We start from the raw sequence: 21,010 nt of genomic DNA, 5'->3' as shown, positions 1-21,010 counted from the left end.
TTCTGTTCTTGTTCTATGCAATTTACCATTTTTATCAATGCCCTGGAAGAAAACTTAAAATCAGCACTGATAATGTTTGCAGATGACTCAAAAATTGGGGGAGTGATAAATAATGAAGAGGCAGGTCACCAATAGAGAGTGATCTGGATTGTTTGGTAAACTGGGAGCAAGCAAACAATATGCATTTTAATATAGCTCAATGTATACCTCTAGGAACAAAGAACATTGGCCATATTTACAGACTGTCTCCTGGGAAGTAGGGATTCTGCGAAAGATGTGGGGGTCAAGGTGAACATGAGCTCCCAGTGAGACGCTGTGGCCAAAAGATCCAGTGTGATCCTGGGATGCATAAACAGGGGAATCTCGAGTAGGAGCACAGAGGTTATTTTACCTCTGGATTTGGTCCTGGTGTGACTGTCGCTGGAACCCTGTGCTCAGATCAGGGGCCCAGAATTCAAGAAGGATGGTAATAAGTTGGAGAGGGCTCAGAGAAGAGCCATGAGAATGATTAAAGGATTGGAAACCTGCCTTTGAGTGATAGACTCAAGAAGCTCCATCTATTTAGCTTAACAAAGAGAAGGTTAAGGGGTGACATGATTACAGTCTATAAGTACCTACATGGGGAACAAATATTTAATAATAGCTTCTTCAGTCTAGCAGAGAAAGGTCTAACACTTACAGGAAATGTTGTATCTTGCCCATCACTTTTCCATCATATGTCTGGATAGTTAAGTCCCCTCTCCTCCCTCCATCTGCCTTCTTTACTTGTTAATTTCACATGGTAGTTTGTGGCCTCTGGAATCAGGGCTGGCTCCAGGCACCAACGCAGGAAGCAGGTGCTTGGGGTGACCAATGGAAAGAGGCGGCACGTCCAGGTCTTCTGTGGCAATTCGGCGGCGGGTCCCTCAGTCCCTCTCGGAGGGAAGGACCCGCCGCCGAAGAATGAAGCGGCGCGGTAGAGTAGCCACCGAAGTGCGGCCGATCGTGGCTTTTTTTTTCTTTTTTTTCTTTCTCTTCGCCGCTTGGGGCGGCAAAAAGGCTGGAGCCGGCCTTGTCTGGAATCAACACAGAGTTTTCTGAAATCCCATCCCTGTGAGTGTTTCCTTCCCTCCTGGATCTCTGTCATCTAGGGGAGGGGAGCCTCAGCCACTCAGCTGTTAAACCTGGCAGTCTGAGCTGCCCAGACCAGGGCAATAGGAATAACAAATGACTAGGATCCAGCCACTCTATTTGCATCTGCCTGTGCTGTCCGTGATAATGGGGAATGTGAGATGGGGCTTTCCCCATCTGGGTATGGGCTCCAGGGGACTGGCTGCTCAGGGGTCAGGGAATGGGATACAAAAGCTCAGTTAATGCTGCAGCATCTGAGCTGAGGCCTGGAATCTGGCCTGGTCCCCAATTTCAGAGCAAACACTTTCAATGTTATAAAGCAAAACGTACATGTTTCCCATAGCCTGGAACATAGGCACCGACTTCCCCTCTAGCCGGGGGATGCTTGACCGCCCCCGCCCCAGCTCCCGCCCCCACTCCACCCCTTCCCCTAAGTCCCCGCCCCTGCCCCACTTCTTCCCACCCCTGCCTCTTTCTGCCCCATCCCTCCCAGAGCCTCCTGCATGCTGCAAAACAGATGTTTGCGGTGGACGGGAGGCGCTGGGATGGAGGGGGAGGAGTTGATCAGCAGGGCTGGCGGTGAGCGAGAGGCGCTGGAGGGAGGGAGGAGATGGGGGAGCTTGGCTGCCGGTGGGTACTAGGGTGACCAGATGTCCCGATTTTATAGGGACAGTCCCAATATTTGGGGCTTTGTCTTATATAGGTGTCTATTACCTCCCACCCCCATCCCGATTTTTCACATTTGCTGTCTGGTCACCCTAGTGGATGCTGAGCACCCACTAATTTTTCTCTGTGGGTGCTCCAGCCCTGGAGCACCCACAGAGTCGGCACCTGTGGCCTGGAATAGAGACATTGCACATGAGGTTAATGCAGGCAGCAACTTCCAAGCATTGCAGAGTCTGAGCACTAAATGGGCTCTTGTAAGACTCATCCCTATTTTGAGTTAAACGAACACACACGTGAATAGGTTTCGTCTCCAGCTATGAGTCTGTTAGTTCTTAGCTAATGCCATCTGCCTGGGTCTGCCAGCGTCACATTGCGTAGTCCATCTCTGGCTAGCCAGGGAGGGCTCACAGCTCTCTCCCATGTGAATGGGCTGTCACCGAGCCACGTGATTCCCTGGATATCTCTACAAGCCCAGTGGCATTAGCCATAGGTGTCAGGGTAGAGACATTATCCCTGAACTAGTACCTGTAGGCACATCTCACAGTGAGCACGAGGCTTGTCGAGTTATCAGCTTTCAGTAGAGCCCTCAAACCCCACCCTTCAGGGGTAAATACCAGGGAAGCAGTGCCTCAGGTGTAGTGAGTTTGTCAGGTCTGAGACCAGAGTGGCTTGTAAGGGACAGTGAACACGTCACTGGTTGGCACTAACTATCCCTGACTTTGGGAGGGCAGTGGGGTCTAGTGGTTAGAGTGGGGGGGTCTGAGAGTCAGGACTCCTGGGTTCTATCCCTGCCTCTGCTCTGTTATTTCCCCTCTGGTGCTGCACAGACATAGCTCCCAGTTATATGGCATCCCACAGGCTGCAACATCCCCTTCGCATGGTCACACACTCAGGTGGGGGCTTCTCAGAAACCCTCCTGCCACAGTTGCTGTGATTGGGGCCGATGGCTGCTTTGCTCAGCCCCACCCTGCTAACGACTGGGCCACCCTGAGAAAGATCAAAGGGCCAGGTTCCTATGCTCCCCACCGACATAAGTTGCTGTCATCCACAGCCGCCACCACAGAGACACGGGCAGGGAGCTGAGCAAGGATGAGGCCAGGTGAGTAAGAGCCCCAGATGTGCACAGCTGTGAGCTGGCACCCAGATCAGCACTGGATCCTGCGAAACATTCTCCTCCGAGGTCGTTTCCATCCAGTGATGCATCATCCATCCAGCTGTGCAGGGACCCAGCCATGCAGTATCCAGCCAGCTGTGCGGGACGCACGGCTGTCGTACAGCCTGTCCTTCCCCCAGCCCATATGGTTGGCTGTGGTTGAAAACTCAGACACCTGAGTCCTGCATTTAGATGAGTGTGTGGGTGACCCTGAGGTTTCCTCCCTCCCTGATCTCCTCAAAATGAGTTTATAAAGTCCCCAGGCCTGAGGCAGATGCACCATCCCAGTTCTGACTGCAAACATGCACTTACAGATCTTGCTTCTGCTCCCCATGGCCTTTCTCCTGCCCCCCCCAGGACTTGGGCTGGTAAGTACAGTTGGGCTCGGGGGCCCTTGGGATTTTGCGTTAAATGGGGGGGTCTCAGGGATTGGCTTCAGTGGGTGGTATCTAGGGGCCTGTGATAGTCTGTACCCCTATGATCCCCCCTTTTACAGGACTATGATTGCTTTTATACAGAGCACATCTTGTGAGGGATCATCTAACAACTCATAATTTGCTGATCATTATTGTCCTGGTAAAATATGTGTGGCATTGAAAGTTATAAGATTCTACTGTAGGGTGTTACTAAAACATGTTCCAAGTCTGGAGAGTAGTCACAAACCAGTTCACCAGAGACAAAAGGCTAGCCGATGCCTCAGCTATGTGTCAACAAAATCAAATGGGCCGTCACCTGGTTAAGTGGCCATTCTTTGTCAGGAAAGAGGATATGGGTGAAAAATGTTACATCTTGATGAACAAAGAGCTTGGGGTTCCTGTCTACAGAGTTTCTGTTTCCTCAAACCCAGCTAGAGATGTTTCTCGAGGAAGAGAAGGAACTAGAAGGGGGAGAAGCGGCCCCAAATGATCTCTCCCTTTCTCTCTACCCATTACATTCACAAAACTGGACGAACAAAGGAAGCACCATTGGATTGGGGGAAGGATCCTGCCAGAAGGAAATTCAGCCAATAAGATTGTCAGTGCCCATCTGGGGGATACCTGATCCAATCTGGGGTGACATGGATCCCCAATGTCATTATCTTACAGCTGTGTAATTACTGACCCACTCCCGGTGCGTTTGGTACTGATTCTCCACCCAGCAAGGTCAGAGCTTTAGATTTACCCTTCGGCCCCAGGGGTTGTCCAGTCTGAGCAGAGCTGATGAGGGGGGCAGAGTACCAGGCACAGGCATCCCACAAGAAGAGCATTGCAGTGGGTGGGTTGAGGTTGTGGGGACTCCCCTTCGGGATGGGGAGCTCGGTCCCTGCCCAGCTCAGGGAGACGATGGGGCTCTTTATATGAACCTGGTCTCCCACCCAGGTGAGATCATTGCGGGGAAAGAAAGCGAAGCCCCACTCCAGACCCTACATCGCCTATCTGTCTATAAGACATGGAAACAGGAAGTACATCTGTGGAGGGTTCCTGGTGGCGGAGAACTTCGTGCTGACGGCTGCTCACTGCAATGGAGAGTAAGCGCCTCTGTGCTGGGGATGTCGGGGCAGGTCGGGTGTTAGCAGGTGATGGGGGAGTCAGGAATCCTGGCACTGTTGTAGGTTGCAGGGAAGGAGCAGTTAGTGCGACAGGCTGGGAGAGCAGAGCCCAGAGGTCTGATCTGCTCACGGGGCATTGGTGTGTCTGTAGGGGCCTCTGCAAACCATGGTCCAGCTCCAGCGCTGGGTAAATCAATGGAACTACGGCCCAGCTGGGGTGTGGCCCATTGCCCAGATTGGGGCAGGGAGGGGCTCACAGCCCCAGGATGGCTCTGGGCTGGGGGGAGCTGAGTATAGACCCCTGTGTGGATCTAGCTGGGGTGCAGGGGAGCTGAGATCCAGGGGCTGGGAGGACAGTGGGGAGTGAAGGAGCTCAGGGGAACAGCACAAGGGGCTGGGGGAGACATAGGCTGGGACCCCAACACCACTGGGCAGGGACTTTGTGCCACAAACGGTGCCCTCTAGTGGGGAGAGGCCCCTCGTGCCATTCCCTCTTGCCCCTTAAGTCAGCAAGTCCCGAGCCCTGGGGCTGGATCACAGCTGGCAATGTGTATAGTGGTATATACATTTTCCAGGGCAACAGATGAGTCTGGGATCATGGCCTGAGATCCCCAGGCTGCCCTGTCCCCTCCGTATCACTGTTCATGTGACAGACTCACATGTGCCCATCCCCCACCTCACATAAACTCCTGCCCCTGACACCCCATGGATTGTTCTTGGCTTTTACAGCGAGATTATCGTCAAGCTGGGAGCCCATAACATAAGACTATGGGAATGGAAACGACAAAAGATCCCCGTGTGCCACTGGATACCTCACCCGCAATACGACAAAAAGCCCCATAACAATGACATCATGCTGCTGCAGGTACTGCCTCTGTTGTGTATTTGGTTGTCATGATAATAGAATCTTGTGTTGCTATGGCAACTGGGTTAGATTATTAGGGGATAGCCCAGCCCATTTTGGCTGGTTTCATCCCATTGCCCCACCCCCACAGAGACCATGGTTATGGGTTTTGCTGGGGATTAGGGTGTCTCTGTGTTCTTGAGTGCGACCCTCACGTTGATCTTCATCGTTCTTGTGTCTCAGCTGGTGAAGAGAGACAAGCTGAATAGACGGGTGAAAACCATTGACTTGCCCTGTGCCAATGAGACAGTAGAGGCAGGAGCCATGTGCAGTGTCGCTGGTTGGGGCAGGACTGTAGCACGGAATAATTTAACCCAGGCCACCACACTCCAGGAAGTGGATGTGGAGGTGCTGGAAGATGACAAGTGCATGTATCATCACCATAACACCTTCACAATGATGTGTGGGGGGAGGGGGGGAGGATCCAGAGAAAGGCAAAGACTCTGCAAAGGTAAATCTGTTCCTGGCTTCAAGCTCCCTTGATGTGTTGCAGTCGAGCCTACATGTGGCTATCGGGGATCAGGCCCCACTGCGCTAGGTGCTGTACAAATGAATGGGAAAATAACTTGTCTTTTCTCAGGGGGAGGCAGAGAGCAGCTGGACAGGGGAGTGGGTGGGGCATTGAAACCAGCTGGGCTGTGGGGGGACCAATCAGAGACTGGGGGGACACTGAAGCCAGCTGCACGGGGGGCATCACTGAGCTCCTCATCAGCTGGAAATGACTCCGTGAGCTGTTCTCCATCTGTGGCTTGTTTCATTTCGCAGGGCGACTCTGGGGGCCCCCTGATGTGTGGTCAGACAGCCCAGGACATCATCTCTTGGGGATCTGAGGGTGGGATTCCCCCCGGGGTGTATACAAGTGTCTCCACCTTCATCCCCTGGATACAGGAGATGATGAAGAGGCTGCAGCCCTGAGCCGCTCCAGAAATCACTGCACGGGCCGGAGCTGCGCCGCTTCTGTCCTTTGGAGAGGCCCAGACATAGGCCCTGCTTTGCAGAAGGGCTGCGACCCTGCAGGCTGAATCCCGCCCAGCCATCGCTCTGCTCAGGCAGCGCCCATCCCATGAGCATCAATGCAGGGAGCCTAGGGGAGTTAGGAGCTGGGTTCAAGGCCAGCTCCTCTCGGCTCCCTTGGGAATCCCAACCCTTAGGCTGCCTCTTTGCTAGGGAAACAGTTGGTTTATTTCCCCCGGGGTAATGGACACGAGCCAAATCCTGGGGAAGACCCAGTGGTTTGTAGCTCTTCGCTGTTACAGCCGGTCGAGTGACCATTTATGGGCGATCCTCATCATTACCTGACCTGCTAAGTCATGTTAAAACTGCAGTCTGCCCTGTCCTCACTGGGCCTTTCCCACATGTTGGTTCCCGCTGTGGGGCCACTTTTCCCGTTCCAAACACCTGTTCCCAGTGTTGGCAAGGCAAGCAGGAAGGGAACTCAGCGAAGGCCATGCTGAACTGATTGCAGATCAATCCTCCACGCTGATCACTTCCTTCCCACTTCCCCTGCCCTGCCCTGCTGCGTGGCCTGCTGCATTCCACTCGCTGCTTTGTAGCCAGCAATGAATAAAAATGAAGTTACCAAGAAAAGTTATTCCAGGAATGAGCGATCAACATGAGCCTCAAAATCCAGAGCAGCTGCTGCATCTGCCAGGGCCAGGAGGGAATTAACTCCTACAGGGGAAGGCTGGGATTGTGGTCAATGCGCTAGGCTGGGACGTAGGACACCTGGGTTCAGTGATTTCATGCAGAATGTCACACTCCTGGGGGAATTCTGTGCACAATATTTCAAACTTCTGCATATTTTCTTTGTCAAAATAACAAAATAGAATCACACCAGTTTCAATTATTTTGGTAATTTATTTCAAAGTATGTGGCAGTATGTCTATCTGTAACAATACGGAGACACAAAAATCCCCAGCAGTAGAGAGTTAAAGAAATCCCTACGACAACCCAGTTCCTGTTTCTCTGCCCCCTCCCCCTCCTGCCAAAACCCAGACTTCTGCACCCCCAACCCCCAAACCCCTGCTGTGGGTCCCTACCCAGCGCAGACACCCCCATCCTCTCCCCCCCAGAGCCCAGGGATCCAAAGGGAGAGACAGTCTGATGCTGGGTACGGGGCTTGTATGGAGTTTCCTGCCTGCAGCTGCCTTCCTCCAGGGCGTGCTGAGAACTGCAGCTGCGGGAACCCTCCAGCTCCCTCCCCCTCCCCCGGGCAGTGTCCTCCACGTGCAAGCTGGGCTCTGCGGGGTCCAGCGGCCCCTTGTGGAGGCCAGCGGCTTTGCAGCCCATTTCTGAGGCGCGGGGAGGGAAAATTCTGTGCAAACATTAATTTCTGTGCAAATTGTGCAATGCGCAGTGCCGCAGAATTCCCACCGGAGTAAGACTGAGGCTCTGGTGGGTGCCAGGGGGAATTAACCCCCTCAGGGCTGGAGGAGTCCCTGCCTGCTGGGACAGAGATGCAAAGGGAATTCCAAGGATAAAAGCAGCCTCAGCAATCAGCTGTCCTGACTCCAGAGGGGCAACGCCCGGGACAAAAGTGCGACAGGTTTGAAACGATTCTAGTGACAAAAAATTGATCTGCCTCTTGGCATCCTCATCCATCCATCTATCCCCATCCCCCTCCCAATCCACCCACTCCATCCATTGATCGATCCTGTCCTGATCTCTCTCTCTAGCCAATCCCCATCCATCCATCTATCCCCATCCACTGATCGATCCTGTCCTGATCTATCTCTCTAGCCAATCCTCATCCATCCATCTATCCCCATCCATTGATCAAACCTGTCCTGATCTATCTCTCTAGCCAATCCCCATCCATCCATCTATCCCAGCCATCTATCCGTCTATCTAGCCCCATGTCCATTCATCCATCCCCGTCCATCTTTCCATCTATCTAGTCCCATCTCTATCTATCTCTCTATCTAATCTCCATTCATCTACATCCCCATCTATCCATCCCCATCCACCTGTTTCCATCCATATAGCTGTCTATCAATCCCCACCCCCATCCATCTATCTCCATATATCTATCCATCCCCATTCATCTATCTTTCTATCCCCAGCCCCATCTACCTATCAATCCACACCCATATCTGTTTGTCTGGGTCTCGCCACGCTGCCATCCACCTATCCCCATACACACATGCCTCTCTCATGCAAGAGATGAGCTTGACACAGATCTCTACTTTTGATCTGGGAAAAGTTCTCCAGCATGCCCAAGCTAAACACAAGTCAAAGCCGGTCCCTTTCCTGAACACATGTGAATAAAAGCTATCCCCTCTCCCACCTTGTCTCTCTAATATCCTGGGACCGACATGGCTACAACAACATGGCAAGCTACCAAAATAATTGTCCGGTTTCCAATGACACCTCCCGCCTCTTGGTTTGGGGCAGTTTGAACCTGGTGTTAAAACAATGAGTCTGGAAAAGGTTTTGAAAACCCGCCCTAGGAGGAGAGGTGAAAAAAACTGAGCGTGTTGAGTCTTGAGGAAATAAGACAGAGGGGGGATCTGAGAACAGTTGTCCAATATGTGAAGCGCTGTTCTAAAGGGGATGCAGATCAATGGTTCTCCATGTCCAGTGAAGGCAGGACAAGAAGAGATGGGTTAATCGGCAGCAAGGGAGATTGAGGTTAGACATTAGGACAATCTTTGTAGCTTGAAGGGGAGTCTAAAGGAAGAGCTCCACTAGCTATAGTAGACTCTTATCCTGTTACATGGACAGGCCAGTAGAGGGAGACAAACCCCTCATGTTCTGCTAGTGGCCTGCAGCTCAGGAAAGGCTTTCTCATCCCGCCTGCTCCTAGGGTTAGTTTCTCTCCTTTGGGGAAGCGGGGAGGGGTCCATTGGCCCCAGTCCCCAGGAGGGAGGGGAGGGGAGTCCATTAATTTCAGTAGAGGTTGTATGAGGCGCTGGTGTGGGATTTCCTCGTGGGTCTGCTATGGAAACTCTTCTCCTCTCTTCCCACCGAACTGCCCTGTCCAGCCCTGGCAGAGCAGACAATGACTCCACGGACCCTGAGTGTAGTGCAGAAAGGCCCTAGGGAGGGGGACTGGCTGGATCATGGGATGGGAAATTGGATGTGGGGCTTTTCCCCTTTTGGGGGTGCCAGCTCTGATCCAGCCCCACAGCAGGGGATTGGCTGGCTCAGTGGGAGGTGGGGAATTAGACATGGGGCCTTTTAACCCCTGTGACATGCTGTCAACTGGGGTCCTCTCCATTCAGTGGTGCATCATCAATCCAGCTGTGCAGAGACCCAGATAGGCAGCATCCATACAGCTGTGTAGGGACACAGCCATGCAGTATCTAGCCAGCTGTCTAGGATCCCCGGCTGATGCACGGCTTGTCCTTCCCCTCACCTCATGAGGTTGGCTGTGGTTGGAAACTGAAACATCTGAGCCCTGCATTTAGATGAGTGTGTGGGCGACCCTGAGGTTTCCTGCCCCCCAGTCTATAAAACCCCCAGGCCTGAGGCAGATGCACCATCCCTGCACTGACTCCAAATATGAAGGTATAGATCTTGCTCCTGCTCCCCATGGCCTTTCTCCTGCCCCCCAGGGCTTGGGCTGGTGAGTATGGCTGGGATCAGGGCCCCCTGGGATTTTGGGGTGAATGGGGGGTCTCAGGGATGGGGACTCAGTGGATGCTGTGACAGTCTGTACCCCTATGATCACCCCCTTTACAGGACTATGATTGCATTTATACAAAGCATGTCTTGTGAGATATCATCTAAAACCTCATAATTCGCTGATCATTACTGTCCTGGTAAAATATTTGTGGCAGCTAAAGTTATAATATTCTACTGTATGGTGTTACTAAGACATGTTCCAAATCTGGGAAGCAGCCACAAACCAGTTCCCCAGAGACAAATGACTAGCCGATGCCTCAGCCAATGTAATCAACTGGACTATCACATGATGATATGGCCATTCTTGAGCAGGATGGAGGAGGTGGGTGAAAAATTTACATCTTGACAAAGAAACAGTTTGGGGTTCCTGTTCACCCACTTTCTGTCTCCTGCTCAGTGGGTGATGATTCTTGTAGAGGAGAAACAGCTATAAGAAGGGTGAGCAGATGCCCCAAAGGATCTCTCCCTGTCTCTTTACCCACGGCATTGACAACACCGGAAGTACACAGGGAGCAGCATTGCACAGGGGGCTGGAACCTGACAGAAGGAAATTCAGCCAGTAAGATTGTCAGTGCCCTTTTGGGGTTTGCCTGGCCTAATCTGGGAGGATCTTGGCCCTGAATGCCATTAACTCAAGGCAGTGAGATTATTGACCCATTCCCTGGGTGTTTGGCACCTATTCTCCACCCAGCAAGGGCAAAGCTTTAGATTCACCTCCTGGCCCCATGGGGTGTCCAGTCTGGAGCAGAGCTGATGAGGGGGCAGGGTTCCAGGAACAGGGATCCTCCAGGGAGACCATCACAGGGGATGGGTTGAGGCTGTGGGGACTCCCCTTTGGGATGGGGAACTCGGTCCCTGGCAGGCCCAGGGAGATGATGGGGCTCTTTGTATCAACCTGATCTCCCCCCCTCCCACCCTCAGGTGAGATCATCGGAGGAAAGAAAGCGAAGCCCCACTCCAGGCCCTACATGGCCTATCTGGAAATACGACCTGGAGACAAGAGGTTTCTCTGTGGAGGGTTCCTGGTGGCGGAGAACTTCGTGCTGACAGCCGCTCACTGCAATGGAGAGTAAGCGCCTCTGTGCTGGGGATGTCGGGGCACGTCGGGCGTTAGGGCTTTGGTGCTGTGGTAGGTTGCAGGGAAGGAGCAGTTAGTAGGACAGGCTGGGAGAACAGAGCCCAGGGGTCTGATCTGTCAGGGGGCATTGACATGTCTCTAGGGGCTCTGCAAACCATGGAAAAGACGCCAGCTGGGGTCAGGTCGATTGTCAGAGCAGGGGAGGGAAAGACACACCCGTAGGACGGTTCTGGATCATGCCGGGGAGGGGTCACTGGGCTGGATGGGAGCTGAGATCCAGAGGCCGGGAGGACAATGAAGAGTGAAGCAGCATAAGGGGCTGGTAGAGACAGAGCCTGGGACCCCATCGCCATAGGGCAGGTGTTTTGTGCTGAGGCCGGTGCCCTGTAGAGGGGAAAGGCTTCTTGTTCCATTCTGTGCCCCCCAACCCCAGAGCCAGCCAATCTCCTGTTCTGGAAACCTGAATCTGATATCTTGGCCCGAGAGCCCCAGGCTGCCCTGTCCCCTCCATGTCACTGTTCATGAGTCAGACCCTCGTGTGCCCATCCCCCACCTCGCCTACGCTCCTGCCCCTAACACCCCATGTATTGCTTTCTCAGCTAGATCACTGTCACGTTGGGAGCCCATAACATTAGAAAACGGGAATGGAGCCAACAGAAAATACCTGTGAGGTGCCATATCCTGCACCCATGATACAACAGAGACACCTGTAACAATGACATCATGCTGCTGCAGGTACGGCCTCCATCCCATCACCCACCCCACTGACCTCTTACTGCTGTAGGTACCGTCCCTGTCCCATCACCCCACCCCCCATGACCTCACACTGCTGAAGTTACCACCCCCCATGACAGGTTGGATCACAGAAACCCCCTTGGGGACTGCCACCTGATGTGCCAAGCATAGCAAGAACAACATCTTTCAATGGGGTGCTTCGGATGGGTAATATCCCCTTGGATACCCCACTCTCTGCTCCCAAAATGTTAGCTGGGGGGCTGCTCCCCTCCAAGAGATCTGACCCCCAGTTTTCCCTTAAACCCTGATCCACAGGAGAGGAGTCTGGCATTTTAAATGCAGATTTTTCACCCTCCTCCTGGGAAAGAACCTCCCTACAAAAGGTGGGCAGGCTCTCCGTCCCCTCTCACCTTCCATCTAGACTTCCCTCTCTGAGCTTCCCTCTGGGTCAGACACTCCTGTGTCCCCCAAAAGGGAAGGTGACCCTGGTCTGGCTGTGGGCTCACAGCTACCAGCTATGACAGACACTTCACTGGCCAGCAAAATCCCCCCTCCCCCTTTTTCACTCAGGTTGGGTTTGCTTCCAGCCACAGAGTCCTTGGAGTCTGTTCCCACTGCAGCGGTCACCAGGACCCCAATTTCCACCTTTGGGATACATGTCTCTGTGCACCCCAGGGCAGGCCCTGTCCCCTGCTGACCTCCTGCAACTTCCTGGCAGTCAACAGCTGGGATGCCCTCCCTGCTACAAGGTGGTACATCCCCCTCCCCCGGGCAGATGATCACTGGACAGGAGCTGGTTTCGTCCAGCCCCTCCCTGGGGCTACAGGAACTGGTTACAACCATCCCTGCCCCCCAAGCCGCATTCTTTACTGCTACGAGGAATCTAAAAGACACCCTCCTATTCCCCCAGCAGTCCATGTGACTTCATCCCCCCCACCCCCCAGGGCTTTTAGCACAAGATTCCTTCTCACTGCTAACCAGCCCTGGGACAGATTCTGCCACATTAAAGAAATCATTCCCCAGCAGAAACGGTGCAAAATTGTGTGCCACTGTTGCAACAGTCAGGTCAGCCTGCAAATCACTAGTTTGCATGTGTACTTTAGCTAAAGATGCAAGGACTTTGTAACCTCCCACCAGTCCTAATTCTACTATTTTCCCTGGCAACAAATCCTTCTCCTGGATCAGGTCGCTCCTGACCACAGAAATCTCAGCACCCGTATCTCTCAATCTAACAAGTACTTTCCCATTAAGTTTAACAGCATGCATATGTTCACTGCTTGGTTGTGTGGAAGCAATTTTACAAATCCTGTGTGGAAAGAGGCAGCAGCCTGGCTCTGAAAAGCAGCGGCTTCATGTGTTGCCTACTGCCTGTTCCCTCTTAGCCAAGGGCAATTATTCCTCAGGTGCTCAGTGGACTTACAATGATAGGACCTCTTGGGCTCCTCTGCTTGTACAAGAGATTTGGGACAAGTAACAGGGGAATGGGGAGGTGAATATCCAGCCTCCTTTTACTTAGGGGTAAAACGGTGATTCTGCTTTCCCCCAACCCTGTACCCCTCTGCCAGTGGTTATTATGTTTCATTGCAACTTGTGCTTGCTCATAAGAGTCTGCAAACCTAGCTAATTCTCCCACTGCCACCACCTTTTTGTCCCACAAATACTGTTTTACATCATCACTGCACATATTCAGGAATTGTTCCTGAGTAACCAAATCACACATTCCTTCAAAGCTTGCAATGCCTTTTCCCCTCACTCACTTATCTACAAAATCTCTCATTTCATTTACATAAACCACATTACTCAATCCAGATCCCCTCTTAAGACTCCTGAATTTAACCCTGTAGGTTTCAGGTGTAATCTGAAACTGTTTCAAAACCAGTTCCTTAAATTTACCATCATTTGAAGCATCATCAATAGGCATCTTATTGAATATGTCCAGAGCTCTGCCAGTCAATTTTGATATCAATATGGTCATCTTTTGATCTTCAGGGAGGGTGCACAATCTCTCAAAGGTAATGAAATATTTGGCAATATCACTTGATTCATCATACTGTGGACATAGTCGATCCCATTTGTGGATTTTTGGGGAAGTGGAGCCAGCAGCTGGAGGGTTTTGTCTCTTCAATGCCCTAACAGCCAGTTCATGCTTCTGGGCCTGCATTTCTCTGTCTTTTAACTCCAGAGCTCTTTTGTCCCTGGGTTCTTCTGCCTTCATAGCTCTCTTGTGGGCAGCCTCCTCCCTGGCTGTTTCTGCCTCCGGAGCCCTTCTGTGTGCAGTTGCCTCTGCTTTGAGTTTCAATTCAAACTCCCAGGCCTTTGCCTTCTCTTCTGCTTCCAGTCTAGACAGCTCTAGTTTAGTAGCTGCTTCACTGGTAGTCATTTTCCTGCTTTCTTGTGCTGGGCTACACCCCCTCTTCAGTTTACTAAAACAACAACGAGTCGGGTGGCATCTTAAAGACTAACAGATTATTTTGGGCATAAGCTTTCATGGGTAAAAAACCCACTTCTTCAGATGCATGGAGTGAAAGTTACCTTCAGTTCACTGAAACTGGGATGCACTCAGTTCAGGGGCTTCTTAGTTAACAGAGACTTTCCCAGTGCCCATTGTTCAGCCGTTCTGGGCAATTTGCAACCTGTGCAGTTCCATCTTCTTCTGATCTTCACTCTTACTTATTTTGCTTCCTTTTCTGTCCCTATTTCCCTTACCCAAAATAAGCAAACAGAAAACAACAAACCAGTAACCACTTCGTTCTCAAGCCACCACACCCAAAACTCACTTAAAATAACTACCAGTATTTCATAGCAATCAGCTATGCACAGATCCTGCTCGACTGTGCCACTGTGAGGGTGGATCACAGAAACCCCCTTGGGAGCTGCCACCTGATGTGCTGAGACTACCCCAGAGCCTGTTTCCCCTGGCAGCTTAGGACTTCAGTGCCCTGCCTGGTTTGAGCCAGACCCGCTACCCTGCTGCAAACCCAGACCCAGGTCTGAACCACGTCCCCTAACAGCTGTAGGCTTAGCTGAAAACAGCTTAAGAAGTGCTCCTAGCTCTAACATTCAAATACCCAACTCCCAATGGGGTCCAAACCCCAAATAAATCCATTTTACCCTATATAAAGCTTATACAGGGTAAACTCATAAATTGTTCGGCCTCTATAACACTGATCGAGAGATATGCACAGCTGTTTGCACCCAGCTGTTTGCACTCTGGGTTAATTAATAAGTAAAAAGTGATTTTATTAAATACAAAAAGTAGGATTTAAGTGGTTCCAAGTAATAACAGACAGAACAACGTGGATTACCAAGCAAAATAAAGTAAAACACACAAGTCTGTGCCTAATACAGTAAGAAAGTGATTACAGATGAAATCTCACCCTCAGAGATGTTCCAGTAAGCTTCTTTTACAGACTAGCCTCCTTCTAGTCTGGGTCCAGCAATCACTCACACCCCCAGTGGTTACTGTCCTTTGTTTCAGTTTCTTTCAGGTATCCTTTGGAAGTGGAGAGGCTATCTCTTGAGCCAGCTGAAGACCAAATGGAGGGGTCTCCCAGGGGTTTAAATAGACTTTTTCTTGTGGGTGGACACCCTCCCTTCCCTCCCGTGTAGAATCCCAGCTACAAGATCGAGTTTTTGAGTCACCTGGGCAAGTCACATGTCCATGCATGACTCAGAACTTACAGGTAATAGTCATTGTTCACATGCTACCTTGAACGTCCTCAAGTAGACTTCTTATGTGGATTGGAGCCTTCCAAGATCCATTGTCCATTAAGTGTTTCTTGATTGGGCACTTAACTTGCAAATTCCTTTCTAAAGAAGCTGCCCAAATGCCTTACTAAGGCTACTTAAAATCAAGCAAGTACACAGCCAATGATACATGCATACAAATAGGATGAATATATTCAGTAGATCATAATCTTTGCAGAGATATGTTACATCACATATGTAGCATAACATTTATTCCAGTTATGTCATATTTACATTCATAAGCATATTTCCCTAAAGCATTATGGGGTACAATGTCACACCCCCATCCAATGTTCTCTCTAATTATTAATATCCATGTGCAGAATGAGAATGCGGAGGGTTGAGGCGTGTGGGTGAGGGCTCCAGCTGGGGGTGCGGGCTCTGGGGTGGGGCCAGGGATGAGGGGTTTGGGGTGCAGGCTGCCCCAGGGCTGCAGCAGAGAGAGAGGATTCCCCCCAGTCCTCTCTCCCTGCAGAAGCACCTGGACTGGGGGAGTCCTCTCCCCCTGCTGCAGCCCCAGGGTTGGGCAGTGGGGAGAGGCATCTCTCCCTGCTGTGCCACAGCCCTGGTGCTGGGGGAGTCACCGCAGCCCTGCATGCCCCAAGCTCCCCCATCACCAACACCCCACACCTGTGAGTGCAGTGTGAACACCTGTGCGACCGTTGGTGGCCTCCTGTGTGGCCGCTCAGGCATGCACCTTAGAGGGAACCTATCCCCCATCCCATCACCCCACCCCCAGTGACCTCACACTGCTACAGGTACCGCTCCCATCCCATCCACCCGTTCCCAGTAACCTCACACTGCTGCAGGTACCACCCACATCCCATAATCCTGCCCCTGTGACCTCACACTGCTGCTGGTACCTCCCCCATACCATCACCCCAGCCCCAGTGACTTCACACTGCTGCAGTTACTGCCCTCATCCCATGCCCCTCCCCCAGTGACATCACACTGCTGCAGGCACTGTCCCCATCCCATCACTACATCCCCAGTGACCTCACACTTTTGCCAGCCCCGCCCCTACCCCATCACTTGAATGATGACCTCAAACTGTCTGTTCTGCTCTGGTTCAAATGTGTCTCTCCCACTTCTGACTCAGACCCTGGTGCTAAGCTTGGTGCTTTTCTCCTCTCTCCCCATGGCAGCTGGCCCACCAGGCCAGACTGAGTGACCAGGTTCAGCTCATCCCCCTGCCCTGCTATGGGAACAAAGTTATACCAGGCTCCGTGTGCAGCGTGGCAGGCTGGGGCCACATGAGTGTGTCCCCTGGGAACACCTCAGATGTGCTGATGGAGGTGGTTCTGGAGGTGATGGAGGACAAGGTCTGCAGTAGGCACTTTAACAATCAGTATAAACCTGGGACCATGCTGTGTGCAGGGGATCAGCGTGGCAGGAAATCATCTTTCCAGGTAAGTGTCATGCTCTCCCTAGGAGAGGTAATGCCAAGACTGGCCCAAACTAGGGGGAGGAGACAGTGTGAGGAGACAGCTAGGCCTGGGGTGGGGTGGGAGGGAAGTCCCAGACCTATGTCAACAGAAGGAAGCAACTTGATCAGATGTGATCCATCTAACTTGTGGTTTCATTTCACAGGGCGATTCTGGGGGGCCCCTGGTGTGTGGGAGGGTGGCCCAGGGCATCGTCTCCTTTGGTCCCAATGACGCTTCCCCTCCTGAAGTGTACACACGGGTCTCCCAGTTCATCCCCTGGATAAAGGCAACGATAGGAAAGCTACAAACCTGGGACCTGCTGGAATTCTCCTTGCATGCCTGAATCACCCTGTGCTTGACACATGGAGCCCCACTCTTTGCTGTCCTATACCTCTACATTAGAAACAAAAGTGAAGTTACATTAGAAACACTAGGAAATTCCAATGAGAAACTGAACAAAACTTCCAATGAGAATTCAAAGGGAAATTCATTTAGAAAGGAAATGACTTTTAAGTTAGAAGCCATATGAAATTTCAGTACGAAACTAAAGAAAAATTTCATACAACATAAGATCATACAACATCATCCATTCCAGGCCCTGCAATCATGTCATATAATCCCCTTCATGAATTTATCAAGCTGTGTGCTCAAACCAGCTAGGTTTCTTACCCCTTCTCCTACTGTTTCAATTACAGTCCAAATGGGAATTTCATTTAGAAAGGAATCAACATTGCAATAAGAAATGAAACGAAAATTTGAACTGAATTACATTTTCAAATCCAAGTGTACCAAAATTTCAGTCAGATAGAAAATGAACAATTACATTGGCTACAAATTGAAAATTTCAGTTTGAAATGAAACAAAATCCATTTGAATTTTGAAGGAAAATTGGAATTCCAAAAGCCAGGGCCGCCCAGAAGATTCAGGGGGCCTGGGGCAAAGCAATTTCAGGGGCCCCTTCCATAAAAAAAATTGCAATATTATACAATACTATATTCTCGTGGGGGCCCCTGTGGGGCCCAGGGCAAATTGCCCCACTTGCTCCACGCCCCACGGGCAGCCCTGAGAAAAATAAACCTTCCGCATCTTGGCACAAACCCAGTTTTGAGAAAACTTCTTTACAAGGTATCACTGGTTCTCAGCATCAGCTAATGCTAAAAGGCACTGAAGCTCATTAAAAGGTTGGACAAATATTTTCCGTCAAAACTTTTTTTGGATTAAAAACTAAGGGTTTTTAAAAAGCAGAAAAAATCACGGACAATGTTTGCTTTCCTTCAAAATTTGTTGTGCTTTTTTTAATTGAAAAGCTGAAATTAGTCTGCCAAAACCTGAACATGGTTTGGGGTTTCAAAAGTGTGTGGCCAAATATTTGCTGCTTGCTGTGTTTGATTGTTTAAAGAAACAATAAAAAAATTCTGCTTAAAAAAAATCCAAAACTTTTGAACCACCTCAGCTTGTGACCAAACGCCTGAGCCCATCCAGTCACAGATTTTTCCAGGTTTCTGATGCTCTGCTGGCTTCCTTGACTCATATCTGTCTCCACAACTTTGGGTTCATTTAGGTTAGAACATAAGAACATAAGAATGGCCATACTGGGTCAGACCAAAGGTCCATCTAGCCAAGTATCCTGTCTACCGGCCGTGGCCAATGCCAAGTGCCCCAGAGGGATTGAACCTAACAGGTAATGACCAAGTGATCTCTCCCCTGCCATTCATCTCCATCCTCTGACAAACAGAGGCTAGGGACACCATTCCTTACCCATCCTGGCTAATAGCCATTAATGGACTTAACCTCCATGCATTTATCTGTTTCCTAGAGACTGGCTCCATAGGGTCCCTCACAAACAAGATGGTTACTGTGGGTTAGTCTTTAGTATAGCTTATGTACATACTCCACGAACTGAGCATTTGAGCTTGTTCCAGAATCTGGGATGAGCCTATGTTGTGAAATAGCACATGCATGTGAATGGACACAGGGTGCTAAAATTAAATTAACCCAGGGGTTCTCAAACTGGGGGTCAGGACCCCTCAGGGGGTCACGAGGTTATTACTGGGGGTCGCGAGCTGGCAGCCTCCACCTCAAACCCCGCTTTGCCTCCAGCATTTATAATAGTGTTAAATATATAAAAACGTGTTTTTAATTTATAAGGGGGGGTCACACTCAGAGGTTTGCTCTGTGAAAGGGCTCACCAGTACAAAAGTTTGAGAACCACTGAATTAACCCCTCTGAAGCCTCGGGGAATGCAGCGGGGGGTCTCCCTTGGTAGGGTTGGGAAGGAGGTAGGTGGTGTCGGATATTGCTCTTCTCATGTGATCCCTCCCCCAGTGGCTAATTTTAAATGAAGCTCCCCTCCCCTGACACGACTCTCCCTATGGCACTGAAATGAAATGTAGACTATCATTTGGCATTTGAGAAGTGAAAGGGACGGTAGCCCTAAGGCAAAAGCTAACAGCTTGGCTCTTCTGCAAGCCTCAAACTGCTGAATGAGCTTTAGGGTAGGGAAGTCTGTGCCTCCCAAACAGCCTGGCCCTGCCCCCATCCGACCCCCACCCACTTCCTGCCCCCCGACTGCCCCCCTCAGAATCCCCGACCCATCCTGCTCCTTGTCCCCTCACCGTTCCCCAGAGACCCCCCCCAACCACCACCCAGGACCCCACCCTCACCAACCCCCCCACTCCCTGTCCCCTGACTGTCCCTACCCCTATGCACCCCCCTGCTAAGTCCTGACAGACCCCCGGAATGCCCACGATCCAACCCCCCCATTCCCTGTCCCCTGACAGCCCCCCTAACCTCTGCCCCCCGTCCCCTGACTATCCCCGGGACTCCCTGTCCCTTATCCAACCCCCCCAGCCCCGGCCCCTTACCCCTGGCTCCCCCCTCACCTGGAGCCTCAGCGCGCCGTGTCCAGGAGCATCCCTGGACAGCGCTGCAACGTGGCTCTGGTGGGGCCTGAGCTCCTCCCCGCTCAGAGCCGTGTGGTAAGGGGGCGGCGCTGCGAGCGGAGGGAGCTCAGGCCCTGCTGGAGCTCACAGCCCCGCCCCCTTACCATGCAGCTCTGAGTGGGGAGGAGCTCAGGCCCCACCGGAGCCAGCCGCTTTAGCTCTGTCCAGGGCCGCTCCTGGATGCGGCGTGCTGAGGCTCCGGGAGAGGGGCGGAGGTGGGGACGGACTGGGGCCAGGGAGGGAGCCTCAGCCATTCTCGTGGGGGCTCCTGCGGAGCCCGGGGCCTGGGGCAAATTACCCCACTTGCTCCCCCCGGGTGGCCCTGCCAAAAGCAAAAAAACCCAAAATTTTGAGTGCGAGACAAAAGTGGAATTTTAATTAGAAGCAAAGTGAAAATCTCAAGTTCGTACAAAATGAAAACTTCAGGTTGAACCTAAACAGAAGTGTCACCTCAATATGAAATGACCAATTCAATTAGAAATGCAACAAAATGAAATTTTCCATTAGAAATTAAATGAAAATGTCATGCTGAAATCAAACACAAATTTTCACTTCCTTTCATTTTGGCTTGATGTTTTCCAGCCCCATTTTTTATTCAGCCCCATTTTCCAAATGATAAATTGTCAAAAAAGGACAAGCAGGCCTGCTCTTTACATAATCCACCCCTAGATAGGGATAGAGAGGTTCCACAGCACAATAGAGAATTGGATCCAGTTGGTGTCCTGCCGAGCCTGCCAGCTTGCTTGTGTACTGAGCTATTAACCAGAGAGGCACTGAAACCAAATGCCTTGCATTCAGATCCTCAATCATTGCTCCTCCACCCCAGTCCCCCCTGCACCAGCTCATTAATTTTGCTTTCTGCTTTGTAGCCTTGCAATGAATAAAAATGAAGTTACAAAAACAAAAAACAAAAGAGAATGCGTCACTTTTGGGGAAAGTAATGAACTCCCTGAGCCTCAAAATGTGGAGCAGTTGCTGCATCTAGTAGGCTGAGCAAGGCTCATGTTAGAGCATGGGAGCGGGAGCGGGTGATTAACCTTTTCAAGGTGTAACTCATCTGACTTGGATGAGGCGTAATTGCATGGTGACTGGCA

At 51.2% G+C, this 21,010-nt stretch overlaps 1 protein-coding gene and 1 pseudogene across 1 annotated transcript; both read left to right on the top strand.

Moving 5' to 3' along the window:
- The first annotated feature begins 3,231 nt into the window (after positions 1 to 3,231).
- Positions 3,232 to 6,276, top strand: LOC103306961 (mast cell protease 1A-like; annotated as a pseudogene).
- A 4,005-nt stretch (positions 6,277 to 10,281) lies between these two features.
- Positions 10,282 to 17,876, top strand: LOC112060908 (mast cell protease 3-like). The gene is made up of 5 exons (XM_065565157.1): positions 10,282 to 10,309; positions 10,909 to 11,056; positions 11,767 to 11,800; positions 16,693 to 16,956; positions 17,138 to 17,876. The coding sequence occupies exons 1-5, from the start codon at positions 10,282 to 10,284 to the stop codon at positions 17,315 to 17,317; spliced, it is 654 nt and encodes a 217-aa protein (XP_065421229.1). The 3' UTR covers positions 17,318 to 17,876.
- Positions 17,877 to 21,010: the final 3,134 nt, after the last annotated feature.

Source organism: Chrysemys picta, chromosome 13, assembly GCF_011386835.1.
Source record: "Chrysemys picta bellii isolate R12L10 chromosome 13, ASM1138683v2, whole genome shotgun sequence".
NCBI lineage: Eukaryota > Metazoa > Chordata > Testudines > Emydidae > Chrysemys > Chrysemys picta.
This window is presented reverse-complemented; position numbering and strand designations above follow the sequence as displayed.